Consider the following 12,870-nt stretch of genomic DNA (forward strand, 5'->3'; position numbering starts at 1 on the left):
AGTGACACAGATTGACATTTAACAATGGCATGGTGCTCTTAGACCAACTATTAATATCAAGGCGTCTAGGGGTGTACTTGGTATTCTAATCCAGAACCAACCTGTTTTGTGCACTTTCTTTTAGCTTTTTGCATGTTTATCCAAAGAAAATGTACACTATTGTCTGGACCTATTTCATTTTGCGAAAATCTGCTTTATTATTACTTGATCACACAAGCAATGCAAATACTGTGCCCTAAATTGATGCGTTCTTCCAGAGCTAACTTGTGGAACAATGCAAATACTGTGTCCTAAAGTGATGCGTTCTTCCAGAGCTAACTTGTGGAACAATGCAAATACTGTGTCCTAAAGTGATGCGTTCTTCCAGAGCTAACTTGTGGAACAATGCAAATACTGTGTCCTAAAGTGATGCGTTCTTCCAGAGCTAACTTGTGGAACAGCGATAGATTTTTTAGTTAAATGTTGCCAGAAAGCTATACATTCTTAACAAGGGCAAAAACAGTTGCATGGGCAGATCAAGGATTTTGAACAGGGTGTGGGTGGTGACTTGGGCACAGTTAACAAGGTGTCTGAAAAAAGGAGGGGTGTGCAACCCCTGCACCTTCCCCCTCCTCATCCAACTGCAAAAAACATGTTGTCCCAGGACAATATTTACTATTTATTTTCATTGACATAATATGTACTCTTAAACATCTTAACCTGTCGCAAAAAATGTTTTGTACTTTTTAAAATATCTGCTGAGCTAATATTTATTTGTTTTATTCACATATACCATTTCAAGACATCTCTGTGCTCCACTAACAGATGTCATTCCTTCAATACATAATAAAATATTGATGAGATAGCCATATAGCAGGTTATTATTAGGACAATGGATGTGAAACATATATCTTGGTGAAACATCATCAATAGTCTGAATCATAATACTACTAGGTTTTTGAAAGGCATTTAGAAGTGATACACATAAGGAAGAGATTATGAAGGAGTAAGCATGTACTCCGAAACATTGTATTCCTTATAATAAGAAGTTGACATCCATAAATTCTCTTCCAGGAGTCATCGTATCCCAGTTGAGTGGATCGATGCTCATGATGTTAATCACTGGATTGTCTGGTCCAGACTCGATTATTTACAGACCGCTGTCATATAGCTGGAATATTGCTAGGTGTGGCGTTAAAACACTAAACAAACAAACAAACAAACCTGGCAAGTAATATGATGGGAGAAATCGGATGAGTCAACAGGAGGTGAGGTGAGGTGAAACTGGGTTTAACGTCACGTCCAAGATTATTGCACTCATATAGCGACGTGCATGTACATGTGTGTGATTGTGTGGCTGCTTGTACTAGTGTGTGAGTGAGTGAGTGAGTGAGTGAGTGAGTGAGTGAGTGAGTGAGTGAGTGAGTGAGTGAGTGAGTGAGTGAGTGAGTATGGCTTTATGCCGCTTTTAGCAATATTCCAGCAATATCACGGCGGGGGACACCAGAAATGGGCTTCACACATTGTACCCATGTCGGGAATCGAACCCGGGTCTTCGGCGTGACGAGCAAATGCTTTAACCACTAGGCTACCCGACCGCCCTCTTGACCTTAGAAAATATGTAATGTTAAATATCTCTTATTTAAATTGGAAGTTACAATAGTGTCTGAGGAACCAAGGTATTACTGAACATGTGATATGATCGTTTTTGTTATTACTATCTGCTTGACTTCAAAACCTTCCAAAACAATTGGTTCAAAACTATCAGCTGAAATATGTCATGATTCTAAAACTTACAGCTTTTCACAAGTATTCACCTTTCCTAAGATAGGAGTGAATAGATAGGATGGAATGAAGCTTGAAGCTCAACTGCAGGTTGAGGCATTTTAAAAAGATTCAAAGCAAGAGGCAAAAAATTAATTTGCTCCATGCATCATTGATGATATTTGTCCTGAAATGTAATTCTACCAGAAGTATAATCTAACACGTTCATATACAAAATATAATTTTAATGCCCGCATTATTGCTAAACGGTTTTACATTTCAAGATTCTTGAAGAAATAGGCTATTAAAGAACCCTGTATGATACAACATTGCTATTTCGCATGTTGAAACCAATTTCGAATTTTCTGGCTGCATATTGTGAGGAAGATTTAGTGCCTGACAAATAGCTGAGATAAAGAGGGGTCTTAAAGTGGGGAGAAATCCCTACAAAAAATTATGAACTTAAAATCAATTTTCCATTTTAATGTCGTTTCTTTCAAACGGAAATTATTTGAATTGTGCAGTAGGCAGCAAAAGGAGGACTGTTTGAATTCTGAAGAAAAACAATTTACTCTTAACTATTCTTCCAGAAAAGTAATGTAAGTCATTTGATACTATGAAAAATAATATGATACATTGAAAACGTCTATCTGTCAGGCTGTGATGACTAAATGGCATGTAATTCACCAAGGGCAGTTGTGACCACCTGACTTCTACCAGACACAACCTGACACAAAAACAAAGTAATATGTCATTTCCAAGGTTGACAAATAACCAAAAAATTACTGAAGATCATGCTTCCATATGCAATCAACATTGTAGTATAGAAATAAGCGTACACTATGCCATGGGGCATGTTGGAATTTTGATTATTCATATAGTAGTGAATAACATGGTTGGTTGGTTGGTTGGTTTGTTGTTTAACGCTGCACTCAGCAATATTCCAGTTATATGACGGCGGTCTGTAAATAATCGAGTCTGGACCTGACAATCCAGTGATTAATATCATGAGCATCAATCCACGCATATGGGATCGAATAACATGGAGGTTAATGTTAACTATAAAAAAAGAGAGTCCCATAAAGCCTTAAGAGATAGGCACTAGGGTCGCTTTATGTCATGAAAGAATCTGAGTTTACTTTTCCCCATTGCAGACACTATGCACCAAAATAAAAAATAATAACATGGATCAAGGGCCGTAACTGTGTATGCACAAAATGTAAAAACATATAGCAAGGGATGTAACTCTGGAAAAACATAATTTATGGCACCAATTTTCAAACTCAGTCTTGACAAGTATCTCTAAGTTTTAGATAAGCATGCAAACTTTCATTCATGTAACTTTAGTAGTTTCTAAGAAAATTTGTCCCCATTCATGCGGTATGCACCAAGCTGAACACAGCCATAACACTGTAAAAATAATTTTTTGGGACAAGGATCTCTTAGATGAGCATTCAAATTTTCATGCATGTAACATTAGTAGTTTCTGAGAAAACATGTCCCCATTTCATGCACAGTATGCATGAAGTAGAAAAGCATGAACCAAGGACCATTATTCTGTAAAAATGAACTTAAGACACCAATTTTCAAACTTACTTATCCATTCTCTATCCACTAAAGTTTGTTTCAAGGCATCAATAGTGGTAATATGACCGTGGTTGCTGTAAATAACGATGAGTTGTGCGATCTTCCGATCATTTCACATACAAGTTTGCCCAAATGAATATAAACAATATTGAATGCAATTTTGAATAAAATTAATAAAATAGATCACAAAGATAAGTCCAGATATATAGATATATAATGGACTAATTTTATAACCAGACAGTGTAATTACATGATTAGTTTGCGTACTTCAGTACAGATTTGTTGACATGGTATGTTCGATGTTACATGCCCACAGTAATGTCTTTGTGTTTGAGGAAAAAAACCTCAAAACTCTTCAACCCTGTGTATAAGACAACCCCCCCTTGAAAGCCCCCTAATTCTAGGTACGAAAAACCCACCTTATACACAACGATATATGGTACCTTAATAAGAAAGTTAAAAGATCTTTCGGTTAAATAACATCACTTCCAGGTTACAAATATACCTTTCCAATTCAGTACAACTTTGCAAACGAAAATACAAGCCACTAGCTACCTTAATAATAAAATCATATGGTAGAACATTACTTGTTGCAAACTATCGTTTAAAAAATAAAAATTAGGGTTGTATCAAAAATACTCAGATGAATCCCTTGAAGTAGGTCAAAACACTTGTGTCTAGTATGCATTCACAGAAGTAATACCATAAGGTTCTAAACAATGTATTTGGAATTTGGGGAAAAGTCCTGCACACACTTTGGCCAGCTTAAATGAATGAACATGGACTTCTTCTTTTTTCCTTTTTTGGACTCTTTGTCCCATTTTCTCCCCTCGCCTTTCTTTGTCTGTATTGAGATTGCTGCCCCGAGTCGCTTCTTTCCACAGATACCATACTGTTAGGGGTGGTCTTGAAGTATAAGGGGGTGACTGATCGACAGTACAAAAGAAAATCACGGAAGATTTTGATTTTTCCATGACCTAAAATGACTATAAAGTAATTATTTTGGTGTTTTGATTTTATTTTGAAACTGTTGAATGCACATTTCAAAAAGCTTTCCATATCCCAAGGTGGACACAATTTTATGGATAACAACCTTTTTAATACTGTACAAAAGCGATGTTTCGGTATAGATCCTTATACCGTTGTCAAGCAAGCTGTACCGAAACGTCGCTTTTTACAGTATTAAAGAAGTTGTTATCCATAAAATTGTGTCCACTTTGTCATCTGTCAACTTCTAAGTAATGCCTATCAAACAAGCTTTCCATATATCCATAAACCATGGTTTGGTATCCAAAAGAGGTTACATGACCAGCCCCAAATGCATTATGGTTGGAAATTATGTTTGAACCCAGTTTGGACATGTAGAGGATAATAATGTGTTGACTTAGTTACTTACTTTGAATTTATCTCAACTGATTTAAAAAACCTTTGGTTTTTCATGAATTAACCCTGAATTATATGTATGTATTTGGAACCATCTTTCATAATTTGAGGGGCGGTCGGGTAGCCTAGTGGTTAAAGCGTTCGCTCGTCACGCCGAAGACCCGGGTTCGATTCCCGACATGGGTACAATGCATGAAGCCCATTTCTGGTGTCCCCCGCCGTGATATTGCTGGAATATTGCTAAAAGCGGCGTAAAACCATACTCACTCACTCATAATTTGAGCTCTTGTGACCTTGAACTTTAATGAAGTCTTAACTTCTCCACTTTTGTCATTAGTTACAGTACATTGTTACACTTTCTAGTATCTATGGTCAGGGAATTGCCTGGTGGAACTGAACTCAATGAGAACAGTAAAGCAAGCGCCTAACTGTACATGAGACAAACTTCAGATCTGTTACTTCGTTCCGCTTGATATATCTAACAGGGATATTGCTTTTACACTGTCAATCAAGATGGCTGCCACTGCTGTCTGCCACACAGCAATTAAGAAACCTAATAAGCAATATCATTGGCTAAAAGGGTGACATCAATAACCAGCCAATGACAGAGTACCTGTTTGAAATGAGGGGGTCACATGATTACTCCTTAAAGGGCAGCGCAGTATACAGACGGGGTCAGGTAGGGTCAATCCATTAGGTGACTTTTGATTGGCTATCGATTCAGGACTGATGGCAATGCAATTTAAGATAGGCAATTTTGAGTATCAAGTGTTGAGAATGGGAATGTTGGAGTTTGAGGAAGGCCAAAGTGTGTTTACTGCAACTCTTGACCGTTCCTATACCAATATAGGTTATGTAGGTCACTACAGACAGCAGGAAAGGTACTATCATTATACTGTAACAATGTCAACACAAGGGAGATAACTGTGATCAAGTAAAGAGATGATTCTGGAGACAAAATCAATATGGGGGTGGGGGGGTTAGGGGGCTTCATAAGCATCTCAATGGCAATCAAGTTGATATGATTCGTGAATTGGCTTGGCAGGGTATATATTTACTATACCTGAGATGGAAAAACAACATGGGGTATCCTGATGGACTGGGATCATGACAACTACAGATGAGAGCTTGTACAGTGAGTGAGTGAGTGAGTGAGTGAGTGAGTGAGTGAGTGAGTGAGTGAGTGAGTGAGTGAGTGAGTGAGTGAGTGAGTGAGTGAGTGAGTGAGTGAGTGAGTGAGTGAGTTGGGTTTAACACCGCTTATGTCTCTGTTTTGTTTTGATGTGCACCTCAGGGTAAAAGAAAGACCCAGTCCAACTATCATGGAGTGAGTGAGTGAGATTGGGCTTAACGCCTTTTATAACAGTATTCCAGTTATATCATGGCGTGTCAGCTTGATGTGGGAGGAAAGCCCGAAGTGATGCAGGTCTCAGACGTTTACCACTTCGGTGAAACCCACGAGCACGGGTATGGTGCTGACAAACCTAGAAACATAATCGGGGCGAACCGGGATTCGAACACACAGCTTTCTGGTGTGCCCAAGGGATGCAACTTTGCACAGCGAATCACGGTGCCTTAGACAACTGGGCCACCTGTGCCCCCGAGCTTTACAGAGTGTAGGAAATATCAATGTAGAGATGAGAGGTTGTAGGAAACATAATGTAGAGATGAGAGGTTGTAGGAAATATCAATGTAGAGATGAGAGGTTGTAGGAAACATAATGTAGAGATGAGAGGTTGTAGGAAACATAATGTAGAGATGAGAGGTTGTAGGAAACATCAATGTAGAGATGAGAGGTTGTAGGAAACATAATGTAGAGATGAGAGGTTGTAGGAAACATAATGTAGAGATGAGAGGTTGTAGGAAACATCAATGTAGAGATGAGAGGTTGTAGGAAACATCAATGTAGAGATGAGAGGTTGTAGGAAACAATGTAGAGATGAGAGGTTGTAGGAAACATAATGTAGAGATGAGAGGTTGTAGGAAACATAATGTAGAGATGAGGGGTTGTAGAGAATTCATTTCAGTTAGCTCTTACAACAAGCACAGATCACCAAGGTTCAATTCTAACCCAGAATCCCAATGGTGGGGGATTTGTGGATAGGTTGAAGAACACTGTAAAGCATGACAAAAAAAACTCACTCAGGAAGTGGTATCAAATACAACTTACAAGATAACACTCGTGGCAAAAGTACACAATATGAGATCACTAGGTGGGGTTTGTGGAGAGGTTGAAGACTGCTGTGAAGCATGAACTGAGGAAACATATGCCTCGACATGAAATACAGCTTAAACGTTGTAATGTCCTGATCAATTCATCTAAGCAAACAAATAACTATGCCACAATATCTCTATCCACTTTTTGTCCAATAAATCTATCAAACATGGTTCCTGATTAAATGAAGACAGCTTACGATAAAATCTAATGAAAATGATCCCATTAAAAAACTTCAACCATCAAGAAGGGGCTTGAACAGTTGGTGAGGCCATTAGTTGCCATTCCCCTGAGCCCCCACTTCTTGGCAGCTTCAACATAGACACATGGCCCCAAGCAAAACATGCTCTGAATGCAATCATCTTGATTACAAGTTATGGAGACCTACGGCTTATGCAAGTCTTACGCAAATGTGTGAAAAACGTGAACATGTTCCATAATTTGTTCTTGGGAAGGGATAATCTTGAGAAGAAGCATATCATTTTCTCATGTCATAAAGTTCTTGCTTGTGATATGTATTTTTTATGACGTAGCAGTGGATGCATGAGTGAGCTAAAGAGCGGTAATGTCTGATACACGCTTAAAGTGAGTGAGTTGGGTTTAACGCCGCTTTAAACAGTATTTCAGTTTTATCACGGCGTGTCAGCTTAATGTGGAAGGAAAGCCCGAAGTGATGCAGGTCTTAGACGTTTACCACTTCGGTGAAACCTACGAGCACGGGTATGGTGCTGACAAACCTAGAAAAATAACTGGGGCGAACCGGGATTCGAACCCACAATCTTAGGTTTCTGGCGTGTCCAAGGGACACAACTACACACTTTTAGAGCATAGGATGATCACTAAAAAGGGAAGACATATAAACTGCAGTGCTTAGTACACCATTAGATATTCAACTCTTTCACAATTTATTCTAAATATCTCATTAAATTTCTGTTTTCTTTATACAAATGGTATTTGGACATTATATACATTTTATTGCCCAAAATTATATCCAGCTAGTCAAATAAATCCCTTATGGTTTATTAACAATTCTGCAGCCAAAAGTGGCTGTGAATATTGTACTGATGAAACAGTCATCCCTTGACTGTGCCTGCAGCTAGTGGATGACCAGGAGTTGTCTCCCTTCCATGCCTCGTCTACAGTAATGACTTTTGTAACGTATCAGCTCCATAACACCTGTCAGTGATCGCACAGAGAGCCACACGGGCACAGATTGTTACCTACACTATCTGCTGCTTATACAGGCTTTAATTAACAAACACTGATTCCGGAAAAAGTAACATCTTTCAGTGTGATGATTAAACCATCGGCCATGTCTTCAATGTGTTGAGTGACATGTGACTTTATCACACAACCCATCAGTGGGGCTCTCTGGATCTGCCAATTACATGTTCCTGTCTCCAGTAATTACTACATTCTTTGGGAGAGGTGATTGGCTAACTTATGTGTGTGTTTGCAGGTATTTTGTAGTTTTTGTCATCTAACCACTTATTGGCATATCAACTAATCAGCACTGCAGGTGTTAAACTGTGAAAAGTAGCTAGACCACCTACTTCAGAATGTTGTAGAATCTGTGGATTTAGTCAAGAGTGAAATTAGCTGCTGGCTTAATGTATCAGCAGAAACAACACTTTTAGAATCTGAAGGGTCTAAGGGGTCTTTGAGGATCCTCTTTTCGTACTTTAAGCTAGCATGTAACCAAAATCATTAGGAGGTTCACTAAAATAGTGACAGCTAATTTGAATGCAAGATGTAAGCTATAGAACGTTGCAATACATGTTAATCTTCTACTTTGAAAAATAAAAATGTCCGATTTATGGAATAGGAGATGTTTTATGCCCTAGTTGGCAGTATTAAAGATATAAGGACACTACTTGGATGCAGACCAGGTTAAACTTTCTTAAAAGTCAGATGATTTACAAGAGCTAGAATGAGGAAATAGATATTCAGTTATGGCATCTTTTTTAATTTTGAGTATACGATTATTTCATATCAAAGCACTTTGTATGCACCTTTAACAGTTAAATGCCAACTAAGCACTTTTCCTGGCAGGCATAAATTCGAACACTGTGGTTACATGTGTGGACCACACAACATAATTTTCTTTACCTCTTTGTTTCCTGCTTTCCTCCGCTTGAGGGATGGTCTAAAATCGTCTCCATATCGGACAAAGTAGTAGTAGGACACCAGCCGGTCCAGGGGGTCCCGTACAATGTTAATGTATATGGGCTTCTTCAGCAAACCAAAGCTGTGGATGGAAAGGGTAAATGTGTAACTATCATCTTTAAAACAATATATCATGCTTTTATGTAACATGTGGCAAATTATAGTTGTTGTTTGTTGTTTGAGGCCACATTCAGCAATGTTCCAGCTATATGACGGCGGTCTGAAAATAATTGAGTCTGTGGACCAGACAATCCAGTGGTTGACATCATGAGCATCGATCCAAGCAATTGGGATCAATAACATGCATCAACCAAGTCAGTGAGCCTGACCACCCGATCCCGTTAGTCGCCTTTTATGACAAGCATAGTCGCCTTTTACAGCAAGGATGGGTTGCTGAAGACCTATTCTACCCCGGATCTTCACGTGTCGGCAAATTATAACAGTTGAAGTGTCATCAAGTCTATCTATTTGGAGCCTCATGGTTGAGATGTTTGCAGGGTTTTACTGTCATACAGAAGGCATGTGATCAGCACAGAACAAACTTGTTTTCAGTGGTCATCACCACTAGATGCGTTGATGTCCGATATATCAAACAAATGTTTATAACAAGCCATTTGATTCCTTAAACAGTTGTTCCGGTGAGAGTGTTCACCTAAAGAGTTAAATTTCACTAAGTTCTAATCTTCTAGCATAGACAAGACAACTTGAACCTGAATTCAAGAACCAGCATAATCTCTCAAAATATGAAAAATTGTCCTTGGAGAAATGTCATTTGAACAAATTGCAGATAATAATCATTTGCTTGAATTTGTAAAATCTTTTAAAATGTTTCAGATGTATGTAATAACACATCAAGTACCTAAATAACTCCATACAGCTTGAAGGCTGTGCATATGTTCAATCACATGGAAAATTTAAGACAAATGAAAGCTGTTATTGAAGAAAAAGATATTGGAATGAAGAAAACACAGACATAATATCATTTGCTTGAATCAGCATTATGTCTTATTTAAAACTGATCAACCTTTTTCAGTATCTGTGACTTACAGAGCATCTTTAAATCGATCCTAATAGCGAAGTTTCACAAGGCATCAATAAATGGTTCCAAATAGTGAAGTGACAATACAATGCGTCAGTAAAGGGTTCCAAATAGTGAAGTGACAATACAATGCGTCAGTAAAGGGTTCCAAATAGTGAAGTGACAATACAGTGTGTCAGTAAAGGGTTCCAATTAGTGAAGTGACAATACAAAGCGTCAGTAAAGGGTTCGAAATAGTGAAGTGACAATACAATGTTCCAGTAAAGGGTTCCAAATAGTGAAGTGACAATACAAAGCGTCAGTAAAGGGTTCCAACAGTGAAGTGACAATACAGTGTGTCAGTAAAGGGTTCCAAATAGTGAAGTGACAACACAAAGCATCAGCAAAAGGTTCCAAATAGTGAAGTGACAATACAAAGCGTCAGTAAAGGGTTCCAAATAGTGAAGTGACAATACAAAGCATCAATAAAGGGTTCCAAATAGTGAAGTGACAATACAAAGCGTCAGTAAAGGGTTCCAAATAGTGAAGTGACAATACAAAGCGTCAGTAAAGGGTTCCAAATAGTGAAGTGACAATACAAAGCGTCAGTAAAGGGTTCCAAATAGTGAAGTGACAATACAAAGCGTCAGTAAAGGGTTCCAAATAGTGAAGTGACAATACAAAGCGTCAGTAAAGGGTTCCAAATAGTGAAGTGACAATACAAAGCGTCAGTAAAGGGTTCCAAATACTGAAGTGACAATACAAAGCGTCAGTAAAGGGTTCCAAATAGTGAAGTGACAATACAAAGCGTCAGTAAAGGGTTCCAAATAGAGTGAATCCCTTACATGTACGGGGAGGTGGGGTAGCCTAGTGGTTAAATATGTGAAGCCCATTTCTGGTGTCCCTTGCCGTGATATTGCTGGAATATTGCTAAAAGCGGCATAAAACCATACTCACTCACTCACTCATTCACATGTACATGTATGCACTTCACCATCTCCTGTCAAATGTGGTTAACTATTGATTCCATGCAGTGGGTCGAGTACCTAGACTAATCTAGCTTGCAGGCACCAACAAAAAGCTGCCTGACAGTTGAGACCTTCACTAGACATTTTCATGAGCATTCAAGGGAATATAAAAATGCAACATGAAAATGTAATGGACATTTGAATATAAATGAATGATATCACCAAGTCATTAATGGTCGTATCACTTCTGCAGTAAGGTTGTTGGGGTACAATTACGTTTCATGTGACAACAGCTCTGATGAAGAAGCACAACTAACTGCACTAATAACGTGCACAGATGCAGCAAATTGACTTCTGTTTAAGTTGTTCTGCACTGCAGTCACAGGACAATGTTTCACAATAAAACTAATTTTTCTGCAGACTTTGAGTGCTGTTTGGCCTTGTGACATTTGTTGTGAAGGTTCTGGGGAGAGTTCTGTAATTACAATCGCGGCTTTTAGATGGATTCACAATGAACATGCCCTAGAAAAAAATAGATAAAAATGTTGATGCACCAAAGACAGATCAGTTTTACACACACTGAAATCTTTTCTCCACTATTGACAAATTATGCCAGGTCAGCAGCCCACCAATTCTTTGTAATTGCTGGTACCCAAATGTGTCACTTTCATGATAGCTGGGGCACGGGTGGCCCAGTCGTCTAAGGTGTCACGATTCGCTGTGCAGAGTTGCATCCCTTGGGCACGCCAGAAACCTATGATTGTGGGTTCGAATCCAGGTTCGCCCCGATTATGTTTCTAGGTTTGTCAGCACCATACCCGTGCTCGTGGGTTTCACTGAAGGGGTAAACATCTGAGACCTGCACCACTTCGGGCTTTCCTCCCACATTAAGCTGTCACGCCAGGATATAACAGAAATACTGTTATAAAAGGCGTTAAGCCCAATCTCACTCACTCACTCCATGATAGTTGGACTGGGTCTTTCTTTTACCCTGAGGTGCACATCAAAACAAAACAGAGACATAACCTGTGTATCATAATCACAAACAAACTGTTCATGCTTACATCAAAACATATCTTGATATTTCCCAAGGCAAATGTTTTGAAGCATTTAAACCATTATGGCCAATGTCTTTATTTTGTTAATAGTACACCTTAACCAGTATGTGGCACAAAATGACAGAAATACACAACCTACCCTGTGTGACGAATAAACAATGGAAAACTAACATTAGAAAATCAGAGTTAACAATTTTGTTGTATTCAAACAATCACAAACCATGTAATATTAACACTGGTTCCAGATTATTTCTATAAACATAGACAAAAAAAACATAAACACTTTAATTAGTTTTAACAAATATAATGTTATTTACTGCAGAGCTCAGAGTAATTGCACAAAATGCTTCTCCAAATACAACATCACATTTTCTGCACGCAAACTCAACGACAGTTCAATTGAAAGATGGCCATAATTCTGCCATGCAATCAGCCCAACAAAGTTGGCATGCATCAAAGCCTCCTAAACAGAAGCGTAATTACAAAGTTGTGTGTCAGTGGTTGAAACATTCACATTTCACTTCCCAAACACGATAATGTCAGTAGATGCAGCTTTATGCAGGTCATCACAAAAGAATTATGGGTAATAAGATGCGAACTTTACAGGATAATCACGATTGATACGACAAAGTATTGTCAACAGCAGTCTCCCCTGGGATTGGATGGGAATGAGTGGAGATGAGGTAGAATCGTGCACAGCGCAGTAGTCGGGACGAAAAGATGTAGATAGTC

The 12,870-nt window shown here is 38.6% G+C and overlaps 1 protein-coding gene across 1 annotated transcript in view; it reads right to left on the reverse strand.

Annotated features, from left to right (window-relative positions):
• Positions 1-12,870, reverse strand: part of LOC124122685 (heparan sulfate 2-O-sulfotransferase 1-like) — a 228,632-nt gene that overhangs the window by 18,487 nt on the left and 197,275 nt on the right. Inside the window, exon 5 of the mRNA XM_048389359.1 lies at positions 9,038-9,176. Coding sequence (XP_048245316.1) covers positions 9,038-9,176 — 139 coding nt within the window. The remainder of the gene's footprint in view (positions 1-9,037; positions 9,177-12,870) is intronic.

Source organism: Haliotis rufescens, unplaced genomic scaffold, assembly GCF_023055435.1.
Source record: "Haliotis rufescens isolate VD_foot unplaced genomic scaffold, xgHalRufe1.0.p SCAF_8, whole genome shotgun sequence".
NCBI classification, from domain to species: domain Eukaryota; kingdom Metazoa; phylum Mollusca; class Gastropoda; order Lepetellida; family Haliotidae; genus Haliotis; species Haliotis rufescens.